The sequence below is a fragment of the Xenopus tropicalis genome, chromosome 5 (assembly GCF_000004195.4).
Source record: "Xenopus tropicalis strain Nigerian chromosome 5, UCB_Xtro_10.0, whole genome shotgun sequence".
In the NCBI taxonomy this organism is placed as follows: domain Eukaryota; kingdom Metazoa; phylum Chordata; class Amphibia; order Anura; family Pipidae; genus Xenopus; species Xenopus tropicalis.
Genome location: NC_030681.2, coordinates 43,653,933 through 43,672,882, shown reverse-complemented (window position 1 = coordinate 43,672,882; position 18,950 = coordinate 43,653,933). Strand labels below are relative to the sequence as shown.

At 37.1% G+C, this 18,950-nt stretch overlaps 1 protein-coding gene across 8 annotated transcripts in view; it reads left to right on the top strand.

The window, feature by feature from the left end:
• The window catches only part of adgrg6 (adhesion G protein-coupled receptor G6), a 99,646-nt gene that overhangs the window by 48,548 nt on the left and 32,148 nt on the right, over positions 1 to 18,950 (top strand). For 2 of the 8 annotated variants that reach the window (XM_031902010.1, XM_031902008.1), the window contains 7 exons: positions 1,187 to 1,255; positions 3,771 to 3,851; positions 5,218 to 5,289; positions 8,467 to 8,541; positions 9,712 to 9,774; positions 11,582 to 11,656; positions 12,862 to 17,565. In XM_031902010.1, coding sequence (XP_031757870.1) covers positions 1,187 to 1,255; positions 3,771 to 3,851; positions 5,218 to 5,289; positions 8,467 to 8,541; positions 9,712 to 9,774; positions 11,582 to 11,656; positions 12,862 to 15,653 — 3,227 coding nt within the window. In that variant the 3' untranslated portion in view covers positions 15,654 to 17,565. Of the gene's footprint in view, positions 1 to 1,186; positions 1,256 to 3,770; positions 3,852 to 5,217; positions 5,290 to 8,466; positions 8,542 to 9,711; positions 9,775 to 11,581; positions 11,657 to 12,861; positions 17,566 to 18,950 lie in introns of those variants that run through there. The other 6 variants (XM_031902011.1, XM_031902015.1, XM_031902009.1 and 3 more) reach the window with 5 other exon arrangements.

The following is an 18,950-nucleotide window of genomic DNA, read 5'->3' as shown; positions in this document are numbered from 1 at the left end:
TTTCACTCACATATTTCACAAAAAAAGTAAAATAGTGTGTAAAATTAAAGGTATACATCACAATTATGGACATACTCCATTACAAAACATTTGAGCTTAATTTTAGGCAAGATTAGCTCTCAAAGGAATAACTTTATTTTATCCACAGTGCTCTAGAAGCAGCTGCTTCCATGTGGCCCGCGGCCCATGGTGATTGTGCCTGACCGTGCAGCACCAATCACCTGACTGCGCTGCTTCAGTACCAGTGGCGCTCCGAACAGTCGCTTTTGTTCTGCTCTGCAGGGTGTGTGGTGCGTATTACATCATTCCACACCACACACCCTGCAGGGCAGAATGAAAGTGACTGATTGGAGCGCCACTGGGACTGGAGTGGCACAGTCAGGCAATTTGCGCTGCACGGTCAGGCACAGCGCAGTTAGGTGATTGGTGCTTCATGGTCAGGCGCAGTCACCACGGGCCACATAAAACATCTAGTCAGGCTGGCTTCGCCCCCGGGGCCTTGTGTTTGACACATATGGTCCAAAAAAAAAAAAAGAAGAACACCATAAATATCATGAAAGAATCACTTTAAGTTAAATCCAATGGGCTAGAGATCTGAAGGAAGCTGTATATCCAGCATGCTAGATATTTTCTACACATCTTCCATATTATCACCCATCTTTTACTTATCTAAAATTTCTTAGTGGGACCTAAAGCCAAATGGACTGATGGATCAGTAGATTTTATCTTGTCTTGTACTTAATTGCATGTGGTTGACTTAGAAATCAGGGGGGCAAATATAATAAGAGAATGATGACAGACAGTAACTGCTAACCGCTAAGATGATCTATACATATACATACAAACTAGAAGCAGCCAGGACTTATTTCCTTTATAAAATGACTGCAGTTTTTCTTAGGGGCATTCATAATTCATTTGTCCCCTTTTCCCCTTTGCGCATATACCGAAACTTAAAAAATAATTAAAGTATATTTGGAGGGTGAGGAGGATGAGACTTCTCTTTTTAGAAAATTGCATATGCTTCTGGTAAAATACATGGAACCTTACCATCATAAACTACATATGAGTTAAAAACACACAGCTAATATTACATACATTTTACAATAACTTTTGCTTATTAATGTGTCCATGCATGGTAACTTTGCTTTGGCATGCACTTTCACTTGCGTTTGTCTTTTTCTGCCAGCCACTATAAGCACTGCTTTGCCATCACCCTTAAACAGCATTACTGCTCCTGCCTCTAGCGTAACCAATGGTAAGAAATGCATTTTTTATCATTTATATATATATATTTTTTATAATTTATATATTTCTCTTTGTTCTGTTATGTTATTGCAACTTTTGTCATGTGCTCGCTACATCCGACACTATACTTGCAGGAATATTACCTGTTTACTTTGTAGTTACTGATGCTACCTGCACCTGTAGCACAGTATACTGCAATGCTAGTTAACTTGGGCACTTACATGAAAAACTGTATTTCAGTTTAGGCAATGGTCAAAGCTGTTACTGCACGATGTGTCATCAGTAGCAGAATATTTACAATATACAGTGTGCTCCCTCTCCATCCAAGGGTACTGTGAGTAATTACTTTTTTGTGGATTCACAGCAAAATTACTTCTGTGATTCTATACAGAAACCTTTAGAAGTGAGGTTCTTTTTGCACAGTGGAGTAATGTACATTACTTTTGCAGTTACTCTATATATTATGATCACCCAGGCAAAGCAAATATATAGTTATAGCATTTGTACCTCCAGAAGTCTAACACTGCCCATAAACAGAAATGTCTTTTTTTTTTTGTAAAAGCAACTAATCCAGTGGTTTCCAGACTGTGGCCCTCTGTCCCCCTCCCTAGAACAAAAGTTTCAGGAGGACCCAGCCTGATGGATAGTTAGGTCAAGATTTGATTAAAATGCCTATTTTCCCTTCTAGATACTTTTGGAAGACTATTTCTATGGTATTAAAATGATGCAGATGTGTTCTGTACACTTGTATGGGTAAAGGGACAGCCTAATATAGCTTCAGAGTGGGAGATGAAGCAAAAAAGACCAAAAATCTCTGCATTACTATAATAGTGTAGCAGCCTTTACTATATCTTCGAATGAGCAGTAGCTGAGTTATTAGTAATTTCTATGAAAGAAGTTGTAATGCTTCTGTGAAAGGAACCGTAATGTTGAGCAATTTGCCAGTATACATTCATATATTTTAAGCAGTTCTACATGTATTTGTGAATATTACTGCTAATGAATTTGGAATCTTTCTGCCCCTTTCTGTTCTCAGTCCTTTTGGTTACAACTTTTGAAATTGTTTAGCAGAAGCCAGCTGAATAACAGACCTGTGAGGAAACACGTTAGGCTGGCAGAACCAACAGTGTACAGTGTAGTGTAGAGAAAAAAAAGAATAGTGCTTCTAGAAATACCATTCACGAAACCACAAACTTTTGCTAGTTAAAAGCATGATTGGAAAAAATTCAGAGTAACCACAATAATTTCTGATGTACTTAAATTGCACAAAATTTCTTTTCTTGGTCGTATGAAAATATTGTGGTTGCGATCCGAAAGTCACTTAATTTTCGGATCCGAACGATCGTAAACGGCTTGAAAACCTTTCTGGCTTTGAAACTTCAATGCATGATTTTGGAAGCCTTCCATAGGACTCAATGGCACTCTACAGCTTCACCCTGGCCAAAAGATACCAAAGCTTGAATGAACTCCGAAATGGTTGTAGTCTTTGCGAAAAATAAGACTTTTTCGTGGAAGTTAACGCAAACCGCAAAAAAAGTTGCATAATTTTAACAATATTATTGTGGCCATTATGAAAAATTCTATAAATGAGAAAAAATATGTTTTTTTCAGAAAAAAAATCGTACTTTCATGAAAGGGCCCCAATGTGTGTGGAAAAAACTGGACTTGAATTAGGAAAAATTTTTCTCTCCTCTAAATCCAATCTGTCAAATGATCAAAAATTATCACATGAAAACAATTTGAGGATTAATAGTCTGGGACTGTGTTTCATGGTTTGGTTTACCTTTCTGGTTTCAGAGAAAGCAGACCTTAACATTATACTGTACATTGACATTCTTGACAGTTCTGTGGTTTCTAATTGTTCCAGTAGTTTGGGGAAGGTTTATTAGTGTTTCAGCACAATTATGCCCCTTATGCAAAAAGCAAGGCCTAAATGTGATTGGTTTGCTGAAGTAGGAGTGCCGTCACACAGCCCTAACCTCAGTCTAACTGAAGCTATGGATTAGCTGAAATGCTCATGAACCAGACTGATGAGTGCCAACCAGACTTAATGGGCTTGAGGTTGAATAGAAGCAAATCCCATTAACAATGTTCCAAAATCTAGTTACCACTTTTTGAATTGGATGTTATTCAGGCAGGTGTCCTAATATCTTTGGTAATATAGTATATATCACTTTGATGCTAGATAAATTGGTTTGCTCTACATCCTAACTCCTTATGTGTTATTAGCCTGTATGTTCACAGGTGGTGTGCCAAATCCGAATTCTGATTAAAAGGGCAGGATCTTGCCCAAACCCTAAACCGAATCCTGGATCTGGTGCTTCCCTAATTTTGAGTTACATAACCTATTCAATTGCATCCAGCGTTTAACAACTCATCTACATAGTTATGTTATTTTTTTATCCCATGTATAATGCATGTTGCGTGCATGATTTTTAGGTTGCATTTTCTGTATTGTTTTCATTGTGCATGCCACTCTAATCATATCTTTCAATGCATGTTCACTTTTTAATATGTTTTCCCAGCTACTCTGAGTACTGCTTCACCATCTACCTTGAGCACTACTAATTCATTTGGTACGACTACAAACTATAGCTCAAATTCTGGTAAGGAAACAATTGGGGTTATGTAATAAAAAGCACCAAGTTTGCCCAGGAGCAGTAATCCATATCAACCAATCCGCAGGTAGCCTTTACTGGTCAACTGTCTAAAAACAAACATCTTATTGGATGCTATGGGTTACTGCTCCTAGGCAAACTTAGTGCCATTTATTACATATGGGGGAATATGTGAATATGTGAGTGAATGTGTGAATATGTGAGTGAATATGTGAGCCTATGCTCACAAACACACACACAGTTGCACACCCACACACACATATGATTTAGACATTATAAATGGCTGTACTGAAGCTGTGCAATTTATGTGTGAGAAAAAAGTTTAAAAGAACATCCAAAATTAATAAACAATGTATATTGTGTTTAGGTCTATCATTCCTTATTATCATCATCAAAATGTCTCACCGAGAGTGCAGCAGTATTACATTTAGTGATAAAGCATACATATATGTATGTATGAATAATTAACAGCTACTAATACTTTAACTCTCCATGGTGCAAAAATAGGTTGGATGATCCTCTCTCTGGGTACTTTATTGAAATATAGTTTGCTAAAAAGTGTTGTATTTAATGCTTTAACATATTAGCATGGGCAAATAGTATTACTGACATTGTAGCAGTGCCACATGCTGTCATAAAATAAACAAATATTCCCCCCATTATGACATGAGCTCATTCAGTTGGGCTTATGTAGAAAAGGTATATAAGCACTATTTGGAGATAGATGTAAATGTAGTTTTATTGTATTTTTACACAGACAAACCTAATTTCACAGATTAAAAGGAAACCATAAGGGTAAAGCTTCACAGAGCATTGGCTCCTGTGCGTGCTCCATTGATCATGGCTGATCAGAGGTTGGCCTGAAAACACCTCCATTTCGCATATTCATGCCAACCTCTGATCCACACCTCTGCGTATGCCTGCAAGTGAGCAGATGCTGACTGTAACGCAACCCCACCCATATAGTGTGTCATTGTGAAGTGATAAAAGGAATATGGGAAAAAAATGAGAGAGGGGGTTGCCTTACACTCTTAGCATAAGGAATCTCGTGAAACAGATTGTTGGCATTATCATTGTGTGTTTCAGTCTGTGGGATTCATTATATTTGTGTAAAACAAAAACCCATTTATATTTAGAAGTTGAGATAGTGCTTATGTAGTCCAACTGAATGAGCTCATGTCAGAAAGGGGGTATAATTTCTCTTAACAAGAAGGATATTTTATGAAAAAATTTAACATTTTCTGTTAACATTTTCTGCATGATGCTTGTATTGGAGTTACTTCACTGTCAGTTATGCATGGAATCTAAACTTTAACTTGAAATGCATGTAAATGCTTTATTATCTTTTTCATAGCTACTCTAAGTACGGTCACATCATCTTCCTTGAGAACTTCTCAACTAACCACAACTTATAGTCCTAGTTCTGGTAAGGTAAAAAGTATAGAAACACTATATTATTGCTATCACTAAAATGCTAAAAGTTTCATTGTGTTATGGCAGAATCACATTTAATAATAAAAAGCATATACATCAGCAACCTTTCCTAATGGTCCCTGCCAGAAGCACAGTAGGAGGGGGATAGCCAATCACAGCCTTGCACTCACACAAGCCAAGACAGGCTTCAGTTCCCTATCAGGTCAGCCTAGCTGCTGATTGGTTCTTGTCCTACAGTGCCGTGTACTGAGAGCCACCGGCTCCCCTGAACATCTAGAGTATTCAGCCAGCAGGAAGTGGAACAGATGGGCAGGACTAGTGGGGTTTTCTCAATAAATTAGTCTGATTCTATATTTAAAGGAGTATAATTCACTGGTACATTCTTAATTTTTCCATGATATGTATCCTTTAATGTATTATTTCCCCTGCTGTTCAGGAAGGTGTATAAGAGGCAGTCTAACAACAATGAATTAGTTACTGGCTAGTAATGAGTGAAAATTTGCAAAAAGAAGTTGCGTTGTAAAAAACAAACAACATTTACGTGGAGCTTGAAACAGTAGGCAAAAAGTATTTTCAGCACTGAATTCATGCTGAACAAGGCGGTATACTTCCTCTTTGATTTCTACTTCAGTGGTCCCCCACCAGTGTCTTGTGAGCAATATGTTGCTCCCAGTGGCCTCAAAGTAGGAGCCCTTTTTAACATTTTTGCTTGTGTGATTCACTTTTTACTTCTGAGTGTGGCTCACCAATGATAAAGGTTGGGGATCCCTGTACTATTTAGTCTTGCAGGGGAGACACTGTAAGTTACATCATTTAGTAGAGCAGAAAAGTGTCTTCAGGCCTCAGCAACACTGCATCCTTTCTGGATATTTACACCGCAGCACATGTGGATAAAAACATTGGTTACTATCCTGAGAGAACCTATTGTGCTGTTTGTTATGTCTGTGTTTACATCCAGAATCATACACGGCCTGTATTGCTAGCTGCTCTTACCCTCTGCCGCCAACACAACTTAACTAACTTCTAGCCCAAGTCCTGGTAACAGGCTCATTTGTGTTTGCGTGACTAACAATAATTTACCCACCACTATTAACGAGGTTGATTTAGTGGAAAACATAAACAATGTTACTGTTAAAAGGGATCTCCACCCAAAAACAGTTTTTTGCATAATGAATAATTCTAAGCAGCTTTCCAATATACATCAATCAAAAATGTCCTGTGGTTTGTAAGTGTCATTGCAATTGGAATAAGTGTTTGTTTTTCCCTGTCTGTACGCTGGTCCTGACCTTTAAAGCAATGCAGCAGAAGGCATTTCCCCTCAAGGTATTTTAAACAGCTGCTTCTGATACAGTTTTTAAGCGTCAGAGCAAGTATTGCAGAGGACAGCTACTGTTTTTAATAGAAATTACATTTATAAATAACTCTAAAACCATTGAAATATATTACTCATTTGTTTTGACATTTTTGTTTTTCTGGTTTTGACTCATGAAACAGTGTAGCAGAAGTCAATTCTCTGTTTTTTTCAATCAACTGCTTCCACTTAGAGGAGAAAGAGCTAGTAGGGCAAAGGACAGATGCTGAATTTATAGCAATTTCAAATAATTGTAAATCCGTAAAATTTTTGTAGATAATATGTACACTTAAAAGCTGTTTACAATTATATTCTTTTCATTATGGTATCATATATTTTAGGCATACATCAGTATAAGAATATTATTAGTATTTGAGTTAGCAGAGTTGTTGTGAGATTTTAAGAGACAAAAAACTTCAGTACCCTTGTATGGCTACTTTGTTAATTTGGTGAAGGTTGTGTTACATAACCTATGATATAATGCCTTTTATACTGTTTTAAAGACGGCACTTTCCATTGACTCCTTTGGCTTATATACCTTTACTTGTTTGGCTACTTTGTTAATTTGGCAAAGGTTGTGTTACATAACCTATTGTATAATGCCTTTTATACTGATTTAAAGATGGCACTTCCCATTGACTTTTTTGGCTTCATTTCAACAGATATAATCTATATTAGGATTTACCAATGGGAACGCCAGCCAAATCAGTCATATTTAGTGAGATTAGTTTGGGTCTTTTGGTTTCACCAGTATTCACCAATATAAAACCCATTGCACTCTTGTGAGATTCAGCTCAAGAAGCAAATGTGCTTAATATTCTCTTGCACAAAACAGGAAGCAGGTAGCATTCACACTGAACATACTTCTTGTGATAAGTGGGTTGGTGGCCCTGGGGACATGGGGGAAGAAATCTTTATATAACAGTGTTGATTTTAGAAACAATCCCCGGTGTTCCTGGGCTGCATCTCACAGCTTGCTTTTCCCCCTGATAATTTGGGTGCATGTTCTAGGTGTTTGATGGAGCAACACTATAAAAAAAAGGTTTATGATCACAATAGTCTTCCAAAGTCCTTATGGAACATAAGGGAATTATTACACCTACTAGAGAAGGATTGAAGGAGTGTTTACACCTATTTCCTGGTGTAAAAAAATTGTAAGCTCAGAATTTTCAGATTTTAGAGCTCTATTATGTTGTTTTGGCAAAAGGTGCCAACTTGGTTGTGATAAATGTCAATATGTCAGCATAATTGTTTGCGACACAAAACTTGCAATTAGGGATACTTGCTCAAGATGTATCAATCCTGTGCCTGTTCTGTAAATGAGACACAAGTTACTTTGATGGCTTTGATTTAAGCATTCCTGTGAGCTCTGCATCAGGAATTACATTTGCAGGCAGTACAAACGGTGCAAGTAGGAGCATCTGTGAGTGCAACACTCCAAAGTTGCCCAATACTTACCTGCATGAGAGACATTCAGCATCCTAATATACTGCTCTGTTCAACAAAGAAGAGAACATATAATTGCTAGCACATTTGTGAGTAAGCCCTGTATTTCTCTTAGAAACTAGCATTAGCTTTTGAATAAATAAGTTCCAAGCTTTTGAATAAATAAATTCTAGAAGATTATGTATGCCAGCTAGATTTACACATACTAAAAGATCTTGTGCCAAACTATTCCCCTGCTTGACTTTTGGTTCTGCCACCACACTCGATTAACAATGCATGTTGTCTGCATGATTTACATATTTTCTTTACTAACTACTTTTTGTAATATACAAGTTACCAATAACCATATCTTCAATGCATGTATTTTGCCAGCTACTCAAACTACTGTCTCCACAACTTCCTTCACCACTAGCAATTTGAATGACACAACTTATAGCTCAAGTTCTGGTAAGAAATATATGCCTTATAATGTGTTCCCCAAAACTTTGAAATAGAATTCAATAAAAGAAAACTTGTGTAGGTTACCTAGAATTTCAGTTAATGCTTTGTCTGTGTATTGTGTTGACCAAAATTCACTTCAAGTATTGGCAGTCCTTAAAATAAAGAATTAAATATACAGGTAATACTGTATGTATAAAGAGAGAATATGTAACTTTAAGTTGCCATCTTATAATGTTTGGTGATTTTAAAGTTATTTGGAGATATAATTGCTATTGAATATCTGATTCTGTCTTACTGTTTCTTCAACTGCTTGTCCTGACCATTGTACCATTTAGGGCAGTGGCACAGGGGGAGATTAGTCGCCAATGATAAATCTTCACTATTGCAGGCAACTGATCTCCCCGACATGCCATCCCATTGGCAAGAATGTCAATTGCTGGTGGGATGGTATACGTATCGCTTCAGTCTTCCGAAGTTTCCTTGCAAGACAACTTCAGGCGACTGAAGCAACACATATACCATCCCACTGGTGATTTACATTCTTGCCGGTGGGATGGCATGTCGGGGAGATCTGTTGCCTGCAATAGTGAAGACTTAACACGGGCGACTAATCTTCCCATGTGCCACTGAGACGTTGTGTTGATAGTCATCTTCCTCCAAGACACCGGCTGCAGGCGAGCTGATTCAGGCTACTTTGTGTATTTAGTTAGGAATTGAAAGAACAGCATACTACAGATACTGCATTATGCAGTAGCAATTAAATTACAAATAACGCAATCAATTGCATTTTTTAAAATGAATTAATGCATAGTGGAAATAAGTTTTCTACTTCAAAAAATACAAACACAATTGTTTTCCCTTGTCAAATATGTGTTTACATTCTGACTGCACTTGACCTGTAAAATCTGCCTTCAATTGTTTGCCCATATTATCTAAAAATCCCATTATGAAATAATTAGTAATCATTTTTTATATATTCTTCTACTCAACAGATCTTAGACAGTCCTTTTGCATGTTGTACAAAGCTAGGTTTAACATGGCTGGTAGCTGTACTGTTTGTAATGCCTCTGCCTAAAATGCATGTTTTTTGCATGTAAGTTAACATTTTCTTTTTGTTACACTTGGTACTTATGATTTGCCATTTATGCATGCTTACTTGACTGTCTCTTTTGCCAGCTACTGTAACTTCTGATTTTTCATCTACTTTGAACAATATGATTAATACTACCACCAGCAATGGTAAGAATGCAAACGTATTTTACATGAAGGTGTTAAACACAGTAAATGTCTAAGTTGCTTAAACAGACACTAAATTCAAAAAATATTTTCTAATACAATTGGTTCATAAAATGGGTTTTACAGTTAAGTAAACTTATTCCAGATTAAGTTTAAAAGTCTGATGTTAAAGGGTCCTTTTTACCCATGTTCTTTGCAAATCAACACTTTCCCTCCATTTTTTGCCCTGTCTGTTAGGCCTCTTTGTGCCTCCAGTTTGGGGTGCCTAGATTTACACCTGACGCACTAGAACATTAGAACAGATACAGACATTGCCATCCCCTTGGACGCCCATTCACAAGAAGCTGCTTTAGAATGCCTATGGAGGCAAAGCACATTTTGAGCCCTGTACTAAAGTTTATTAGCAGAGGGCCAATCTCTGCTCCTTGTGCTGAATACACCATGAAAGGCACAACTGGAAGAAAGGCGCACAATGCAGGAACCACACCTGGTGCTAGAACTTTATATATTGTATTATGTATCATAGTCACTATAGGATCAAACTTAGGCTCGAAGAAGGGTTTGTAACATATATTAGCAAGTTCAAATGTGAATATGCAAATTATCAATAATGAACTCCTTTATTGGTAACATTAAAAAGTCAAAAGACAAAAACATTGATTTTAATATATGAGTTTATTTGGATGACAAGCTTCACAGCTGCTTTTACAAATTTCCTCAGTCCACAGTATTTGGATTCAGTTGAATGCCACATCTGATATTCATATTTCAGAGGAAAAAAATGTCATACATTTGAACCAAAGAAAAGCCATATTCATCTCTTCAGATAATTAAAGTTACATGACTTTAGGGGTTCCAAATGCATTGGCTGAACACTTAGTATACAGCCCAGTCCTGCAAAAAGTGCTAGGATTCTGACAAATTCCAAACATTGTTGGTTTTTAAAACTTTCCTAGAGCATCACATATTTGGCCTTTTAGCGTTGAACACTTTACAAATATTTTCTTTGACTAAACAATACAATAAATGGGAACTCAGAAACTTTAGTTTCTCCTATGAGGTGAGTACTTCCCAAACATGGCTAATTTTGCTACTGTGAGAGTGAATAGTTGTTTGCACTTCTGGGTTGTGGCTAAACATTGCGCTGGAGGAAGTAGGCTTCCTACATGATGTATATTTACTACTAATGACAACCAAACATAGGGCCAGATTCAGTTTGATGAGAAAACCTTATCTCGTAATTCAACTCCAGATTTCCCCATAAAGCCGAATACAATACAATGAGAAAAACTTACTGTTTATCACATGAAATTCAGTGAACTGGTGATTTGTTTTTATTGTATTGTGCTCAGTAGGAAGTAGAATGTGACTTTATTTTCTCTGAACCAATAATGATTAAGGGGTATGCTGCCTTTTTAAGTGAATATTTAGTTGCAGCCACCTCTTTCCCCTCCCATCCAGCTAATATGTCACAAGTAGTAGCTAAATGTGTAACGATGAATAGTATGTAAAATTAACATTTCCAAACTACATCCAAAGGGAAATCCTGCATGTTACAGACCATCCAGATATGGCTGCTAAAGTAAGATACTTTTAAAAAAACTGCCTCCTTTGAAATAATCTTGTGTTATTAAGAAATAATAACATGCCTTAAAACTGTAAATATTAACTTTTTTTTGCTGTTTCTCTTGTTCCAGACTAAGAAACGTGCTTTAGCATGGCTCTTTAATATTTGCCTAATGTTGCGAGATGCTTTAACTGTGGCTGGTATATAACTATGATACCATTTAAGTTTTATTGTCTCTTTTAGCAGCTACCTCCTCACCATCTACCATGATAACTATTAACATGAATGATACTAACAACATCAATAACTCTCAGCCTGGTAAGAAAAATGGATTTAATTTATCCCTTTAAAGCATAATGTTAGACATAAGTAATAACAGCAGGATCTAAAATGTCCAGATGTGTTATCGGCCTAAAATATGCCTTTATCTATTTTAGGGTCTTTTATGTCAGTGCTATTTGAAACTACCCAATACTTTCATTCAGACACTACATCCTATGAGGGTCCGAAACTGGCCAACTTGTATTTTTGTGCATGCTTTAGTTTTTCATAAAGTATGAATCACTCTTTCATATTCCCATCTCTTAAGTGTATGATGCATGTTACCTCAAAACTAGTTTTTGGGAGTTTTAAATACATGCTTTTTAATGTTTTTATTTTCTTTACATATAGATCAGTGGTTGGTAGTGATGCTTTTGTTATGTCACAGACATAAATAGGAGGATATTAAGTGTTGCAGGTTACAGTGGTTAACACTGCAATATAAGTAGCAGTTCCCAGTTCAGGTGGTACAGGAGTGCTCCAAGAAGTAGTGTTTGGGTTTATTTCCGAAGAGATTGAGAGAGTATTCTTTGCAGAGGAATTCAGTGATGGCATTCCAAATGTAAGAAACATCAAGGCAGCAAGGTTAAAGACAGGAAACAGCAGTAGTAGTGGGGGGGTGCAAGGAAGCAATTGCTCCTAGAAGAGAGGCGAAATCTGCCAGGAACATATGGAGACACAAGAGAAGAGATGTAATGAGGTGCAGCTATAAATCCATACATTTTTTTAATATACTGTTTTATGACTTCCTTGGAGCCAAGGGCCGCTGCAATGAGGTGAACTGAAGTTACCAGAGGCAGCAAAAAGCCGCTCCTGTTAAGTTAAAGATTCGAAATCACACAGGTTGCAAAATAACTTCTAGTAACATTCATGTATGGTAGGTTCATCTAGTTAGCGGTGGCTTGAGACTTCTGGTTACATAGATGACTGATTGATTTGCCAATAGTTTGAAAACTAGGTCATCGAGATATTCTTTTAAGAGTGTTTAGCAGAGCAAATCTCACCCAGTCTTGGCCCCACAACCACTGTTCTGGGCTCCATTGGGAGGAAGCCAGCCCCAAGGTTTGGTAACTCTTGATCTTGTATATGCAGTGTTCTAAAGAGTGGTGATCAGTTAGTAATGGTGACATTAATATTTATAAAATATATATTCAATAACAGCTTCTTTTTACTCTATTTGCTCTATGGCATAACACTTGCAGATTTGCAGGAACGCAACATTTCTGCTACATTTCTCATCAGAATGAAGAGAAACCCAGTCACAAGTTCCTGGACACATTTGCAATTGCAGGACTCAAAAATAAAAGGTTTAAGGGGAATTGGAATTATCTCCACTCCAATAGTCTGGCCTGTGAAACAAAGACCAGCAGCCACAGAAAAAGGTTCTGCTTTGAAGGAGGCACCTGATAACATTAATGCAGCAGATTTCTTCTTCATACCTACTCAGTCTACTCTGTCTCTATCTACGACTTTTAGAACTACTGAGATTTCAAAAAACATTACAATTGATGACAAACTGACCCAAAACATATCAACTCACAGAAATATCACTTTATTTCTCAAAAACACAAGTCAGTTATTTGACCAAGAATCTAGTAAGGAAGATGGATCTGTGCAGCAGGATACAGAAGGTTCTGGAATAGGAAATGTGGTTTCTAGTCGTAAAGTGTCAAACATCTCTTTGGATCACATGCAAATCAGCAATGCAAGCGGAAGATGGCATTTACACTTAGATAGCATTTGGCATAATAGTGAAAACATTATTGTTGGTCTAAATGATAAGCATATGGCTGGCTCATCTGATGGTTTATATCAGACCTTCCTAAATGTAATTTCTCATCCCTCTCACAGTACTGCACATGTTTCCCATTTATTATCAGATAATAGTCTAAACATAGATAAAATATCACGTTCCTGTGTGCCCCATAACAAACATACCTCAGCTATTATGCCCACAACAGTGTATTCTGACTGTATATCATTAGAAAATGCAGATAAAGCATTTGCTGTAGAATCTTCGGGCCTGCTTTCTAAGTTTCTAACAATCCCTGTCCATGGAACTTATGTTTTGCAAAATATCAAAGAAACAAAGACCCCCTTTGACGCTAATGCTAATTTGCAAGTAGAACTGAATCCTTCTGAACACAGCATTCTCTCATCTAACTTAGCATCTCTAATGCTAAGAAATAAATACATACATTCAGTGACTACACACAACAAAGATAGCACTTCATCAAACTCCCCCTCCAGCTATGATCTTTCTAGTTGCAATACTGTAAAAACAGAATTTGTTTCAGATAACCTAAATCCTGACATACCAGTTCCTTTGCCAGGGAGTTTGCCAGCCCAAAGAGCAAATATGCAGCTGCTTTCCAATTATTATATGGGGAAATTTTTAAGTCCTTCACGTACTATGATTGGCCACACACATTTAACCACAAACTATGTTTCAGAATCACAAGAAGGGCTTTCTGTGGAAGTATTAGGACCACTTGATGCTTCTTTGAACCAGCAACTTATGGACATTTCAGATTCTCTGACACCAAGCTATGATCTCCTGCATTCACAGCTGAGGGACAGCAGAGATATTCTTTATAATTCATTTTCACCAAGTTATAATGTACATTTTAATCAGTGGCAGTATACAACATTACCTTATGAATTAGTAACAAGTAACATGAAAGCTTCCACTGAGGATCCTTATCAACAACAAACTGCACAGCTACCTTCTGTTGAAGATCTACAGGCAAATATTGAGGAACGTCTAGAAGAGTATGACTATGGTTCAACACCATTTTCAGGTGATAAGGATTTTTTAGAAGAAGAGAAATTATATTTGGTCTCAAGAAATTCAATTATAAGAAGTTCAAAAAGTAAAGAAGTTGTCTTACTAAATTCTTTGATTACTTCATCAAACCAAATAGAATTTATAGGAAATGAATTTCAGGTAAAAAAAAGTTATTTATCTGGACACGAAAATGATAATTATTCCCCTTTAGAAACAGAAAACCTGGACAGTAAAAAGAAAACTGTGCATGCATCTCAAACTAGTTTAAGCCATGAAGAAAAAGTTCAGATACAAGGTCTGCCGATTTACCCTGTTTATATCACCAAAACACTTTATCTACCCTGTACCTTGGAAAAAATGATAAACTCAGGGATGGACAATGCAGCTAAACAAAACATGATTACAAATACAAGATTTATACAACCTCTGAGTAAAGCAACATATCTAGATATGAATGATTTAAAAAATAACAAAGGTCTGTTTGCAGAAAATATAATGTCTAATTATGCACTGGAATATAATATATTTTCTAGTAACTCGGATGACATAGACTTTGGGCTTAGTGGGGCATCTGAAACCCCTCCGTTGGTGCATACTTTAAATGGCCCTCAAACTCCAATCACTCAAACCCTAGAACACTTCCCTTCAAATGGAGATATACTATCCCATCCTGACATTAAAATACAGGCTTCTATTAGCAATGGGAGAACAGCAGTTTTCCAAGGTCAACCAGAATCCATAAAAGGTTTATATGCACAGTATTTTGAAGATCCTAATATCCTCTTTGGAGTGTCTTTCAAAAGTTCAATCTCACTTTTGACTACGGAGTGGTCTCACTGGTCAGTGGAACCCTCTTTGAAGCCGCCAACTGGGCATGTAAAAAATACAGATGGGGTGTCTACGATGGAAATGTCAGTGTTGCACACAGCATCCCAGCTGCTTAGCTCTGCTTTTGAAAGAGTTGGAATTTCTACTTTTAGCACAGAGAAAACAGCAACCAAAGCCATAATAGATCCCTTTCTTGGACAAAGCTCTGGATATTTATATTCCTCTAAAGAAGAGGGAAATTATTTCAGTGGAACTGGTCCTCTGTTCAGCAGCTATGGATTCTATAATCAAATTTCAGCTGAAGGTCCTCATTGTTCTTGCAACATTTTCACTGATTCAGCCTGTTTGTGTGGACTGGAGGTTAACGGCAGTATGTAAAAAATATTAGTATTAGACATAACCCTTGTGATTTTTATAGATCAGTTGCCCATGAAATTATATATATTTTAGTTAATTTAGTTATTTTAGTTTTATCAGACATTACTTTGCTATTAGATAATCTGAACATGTAAAATCATTTCATTATTTGTGGAAAATAAAGAAGGGGCATTTATCTTAGTAAGTTGCATTTAGTTTTTTTCTCCATCCTAATTGTACCCAATTTTGTATTCAAAGAGCATGTTTGTCAAAGCATGCAGAGACATTTTACCAGAGGATTACTCCAAAGCTTTGTTCCTTGTATAACATTTTTAAAGATCTTTTCTGTCAAATAAATGTTCGCCCTTCTCTTAAATATCGCCCAAGCGTTTATTTTTATTATAAGCTTTGATAAATACCCCATTAAAACATTATAGTGTTCTAACCAGTTGTATAAAGTGAATCTGTACCAATGACAATGAGTTGTTCTTTATTCATTAGCTGAAGGACTGAGTAAATGCAGTAAAGAAGCTAAATGCCAAATCCTTTGCTTTTCAAATATTGGTGACGTATAATTGATTGTACATAGGTTAGAGGGGGTAGTGGAAATATTGCATCCCTGGCATAAAAATAATTTATACAATTACTTGTACAATTCATCCTGGATGATCTCACCTATTTTCACTTTTAACAGAATACCTGCCATGCAGTTATTTAATATAATCAAAACCTTTTGCACCAGGGGCACCAGGAGAGAAGCTGTCAATAAGCAGACTATGGAATTAAACCATTACTTCCTAGAAATATACTCCTTAAGCTCATACCTTGGCTTCAAGCCTCTGTTTCTCATTTATCAGGTCAATCCTCATTCATTAGGTTTTGTTCCACTTTACACCAACAGTATAATTATTTTTTAATATTTTTTTTTGAGTAAAATGTTTAACAATTAAAAGTTTTTTGGTTTTTTTTGTTGCACACAAAGTGAAAGAAAATGTCTTAATCCGACTGTTTGTTTCCAGTACTCATATCAGGTGTTTAAATACAAATAAAACAGATTTGTACTTCTATATGAATGTTTTACCAAGGCATGTCCTTCATCTAAAAATATTCAGAGCCACTTATTAGTAAACGTACAGTTGCACTTTTAATTAAAAATCTGAGGAGACTGCAGAGACTAACAAATGCTTACAGCAAATATTTTTTCCATAGTTAGTTTTTTACAAGAATTTTAGAATTTCAGATTTCCAGTTGTGACATATTACATTGTTTTACAATAACACAATAAAGGTAGATTAAGTTAAACAGGGCTGTTCTTAATCATGTTACACACAAAGATAGGTTATTTTTCAAGTGACCATGGTTCAGCTAATTGTGAATGTTAATTAATTCAGATTAAAACAGAATTACAAGACAAATTGTGCTGGTGACAAAAAATCCCAATTAAACTGTGATGTCTAAATTAGAGAAAGATGTAAATCCTATTATAGTTAGCATAATTCTTATGAACAGATACAAATAATCTGCCAATTTCTTCAGAAACACCTTCTAGAAACATTCTAATTGGACTGAAGTGAATAAATGTAAATGGATATATATTACAAAATATTTGTTAATTGTTATAATAGCTGATGTGCCTACTTTAGGTTTTGAAATTTGAGAGATGATGTGTGAATATTGGCAATAGTCCACCACACACAAAAAATGTTAACGTGACTTAGATCAACAACAGGCTTAAAAACCAACAGCCGAGGTGTACTTTAGGTTTATACATGACATACAAATCGAAGAGACTATTGCCTATAATGTACTGCCACAACTATTGTTGTCCATTTGAGTTAAACAGCTTTTTCATATGCCCTTCATTTACATGTGGCACATAATTTTTTCTTTTAAGCATAATGAAAGAAAATACCATACACCAGTGCTGTCCAACTTCTGTGGTACCGAGGGCCGGAATTTTTCCGACCTACGTGGTTGAGGGCCGATAATGGAAGCCAGTTTTGACCACTCCCCTTTTTGAAACCGCACCCACTTGAAACCACACCCATGTTATCACATGACCATACCCATATTAATGGTTGTAGTACAGCAAAAACCTGCCATACTCTGCCTGCCCTACCCTGCCTGTGTGTGTGCAATACTCTGCATGCCCTACCCTGCCTTTGTGTGTGCCATACTCTGCCTGCCCTACCCTGCCTGTGTGTTCCATACTCTGCCTGCCCTACCCTGCCTGCGTGCCACACTTTCACTGTGTGTGCCATTCTTGGCTGGTTTGTGCCAAACTTGGCCTGTGTGTGCCATACTCTGCCTTCCCTACCCTGCCTGTGTGTGCCATACTCTGCCTTCCCTACCCTACCTGCGTGTGGCATACTTTCACTGTGTGTGCCATTCTTGGCTGGTTTGTGCCAAACTTGGCCTGTGTGTGCCATACTCTGCCTGCCCTACCCTGCCTGTGTGTGCCATACTCTGCTTGCCCTATGCTGCCTGTGTGTATGGCACACACAGGCAGCCTACAGTGACACAATGCTGGCACTGCTCCTACAGTCTGCACAATAACTATATATTAAAAAACTTTTTAATTGCAGTACCACCTCAGTATATGTTCTTTTTGTAGTATGCAGGGATTATTTGTGGGTTTCTACTGCTCCTGAGGTGTGAACAGGGGAACAATGGGGTGATTACAGTCTGAGCCTGAGGTGTGAACACTGCAGGGGGTGAACAATGCAGAGATTAAAAGGTGTGAACAACACAGGGGATTACATGTTTAAACAATACAGCCTGATTACAGCCTGAATCTGAGGTGTGAGCAATGCAGGGGGCCAGTTAATCACAGTACTGATACCATTTAAAGCTTACACAAGAGTAAGCCATCAAAGCAGCCAGACAGGTGGGGGGCCACACAGAGGGGGGTCGCGGGCCGCCAGTTGGACAGCACTGCCATACACTATACCATGAAAGAGGTCTAGTAGTGGTGTGATTCTATTTAAAATATACTATAAACATTGCTGCTTTATACAGCATAGTTGTACCTAATAGGCAGGAGATTAACTGCCTTGTGATTTCACACTAAAATTAATCTTTGCAAAAACAGAATGGGAAATATATTTAATTAGGGATCGGCTTATCTTCAGATACTGTAAATCTGACAGATTGCACATGATTGATTCTCTGCAACCTCCTCGGATTGTAAAATGTAGATTATTGTACTGGCATCTCCCTGACATGCCTATAGAAGCACCGTCTAGGGGCAGGTATGATGTCAGACAGGTGTCGAAGGTTCAAATGGTTGTGTATGTTTTTGATTAAAAAGAAAATGAA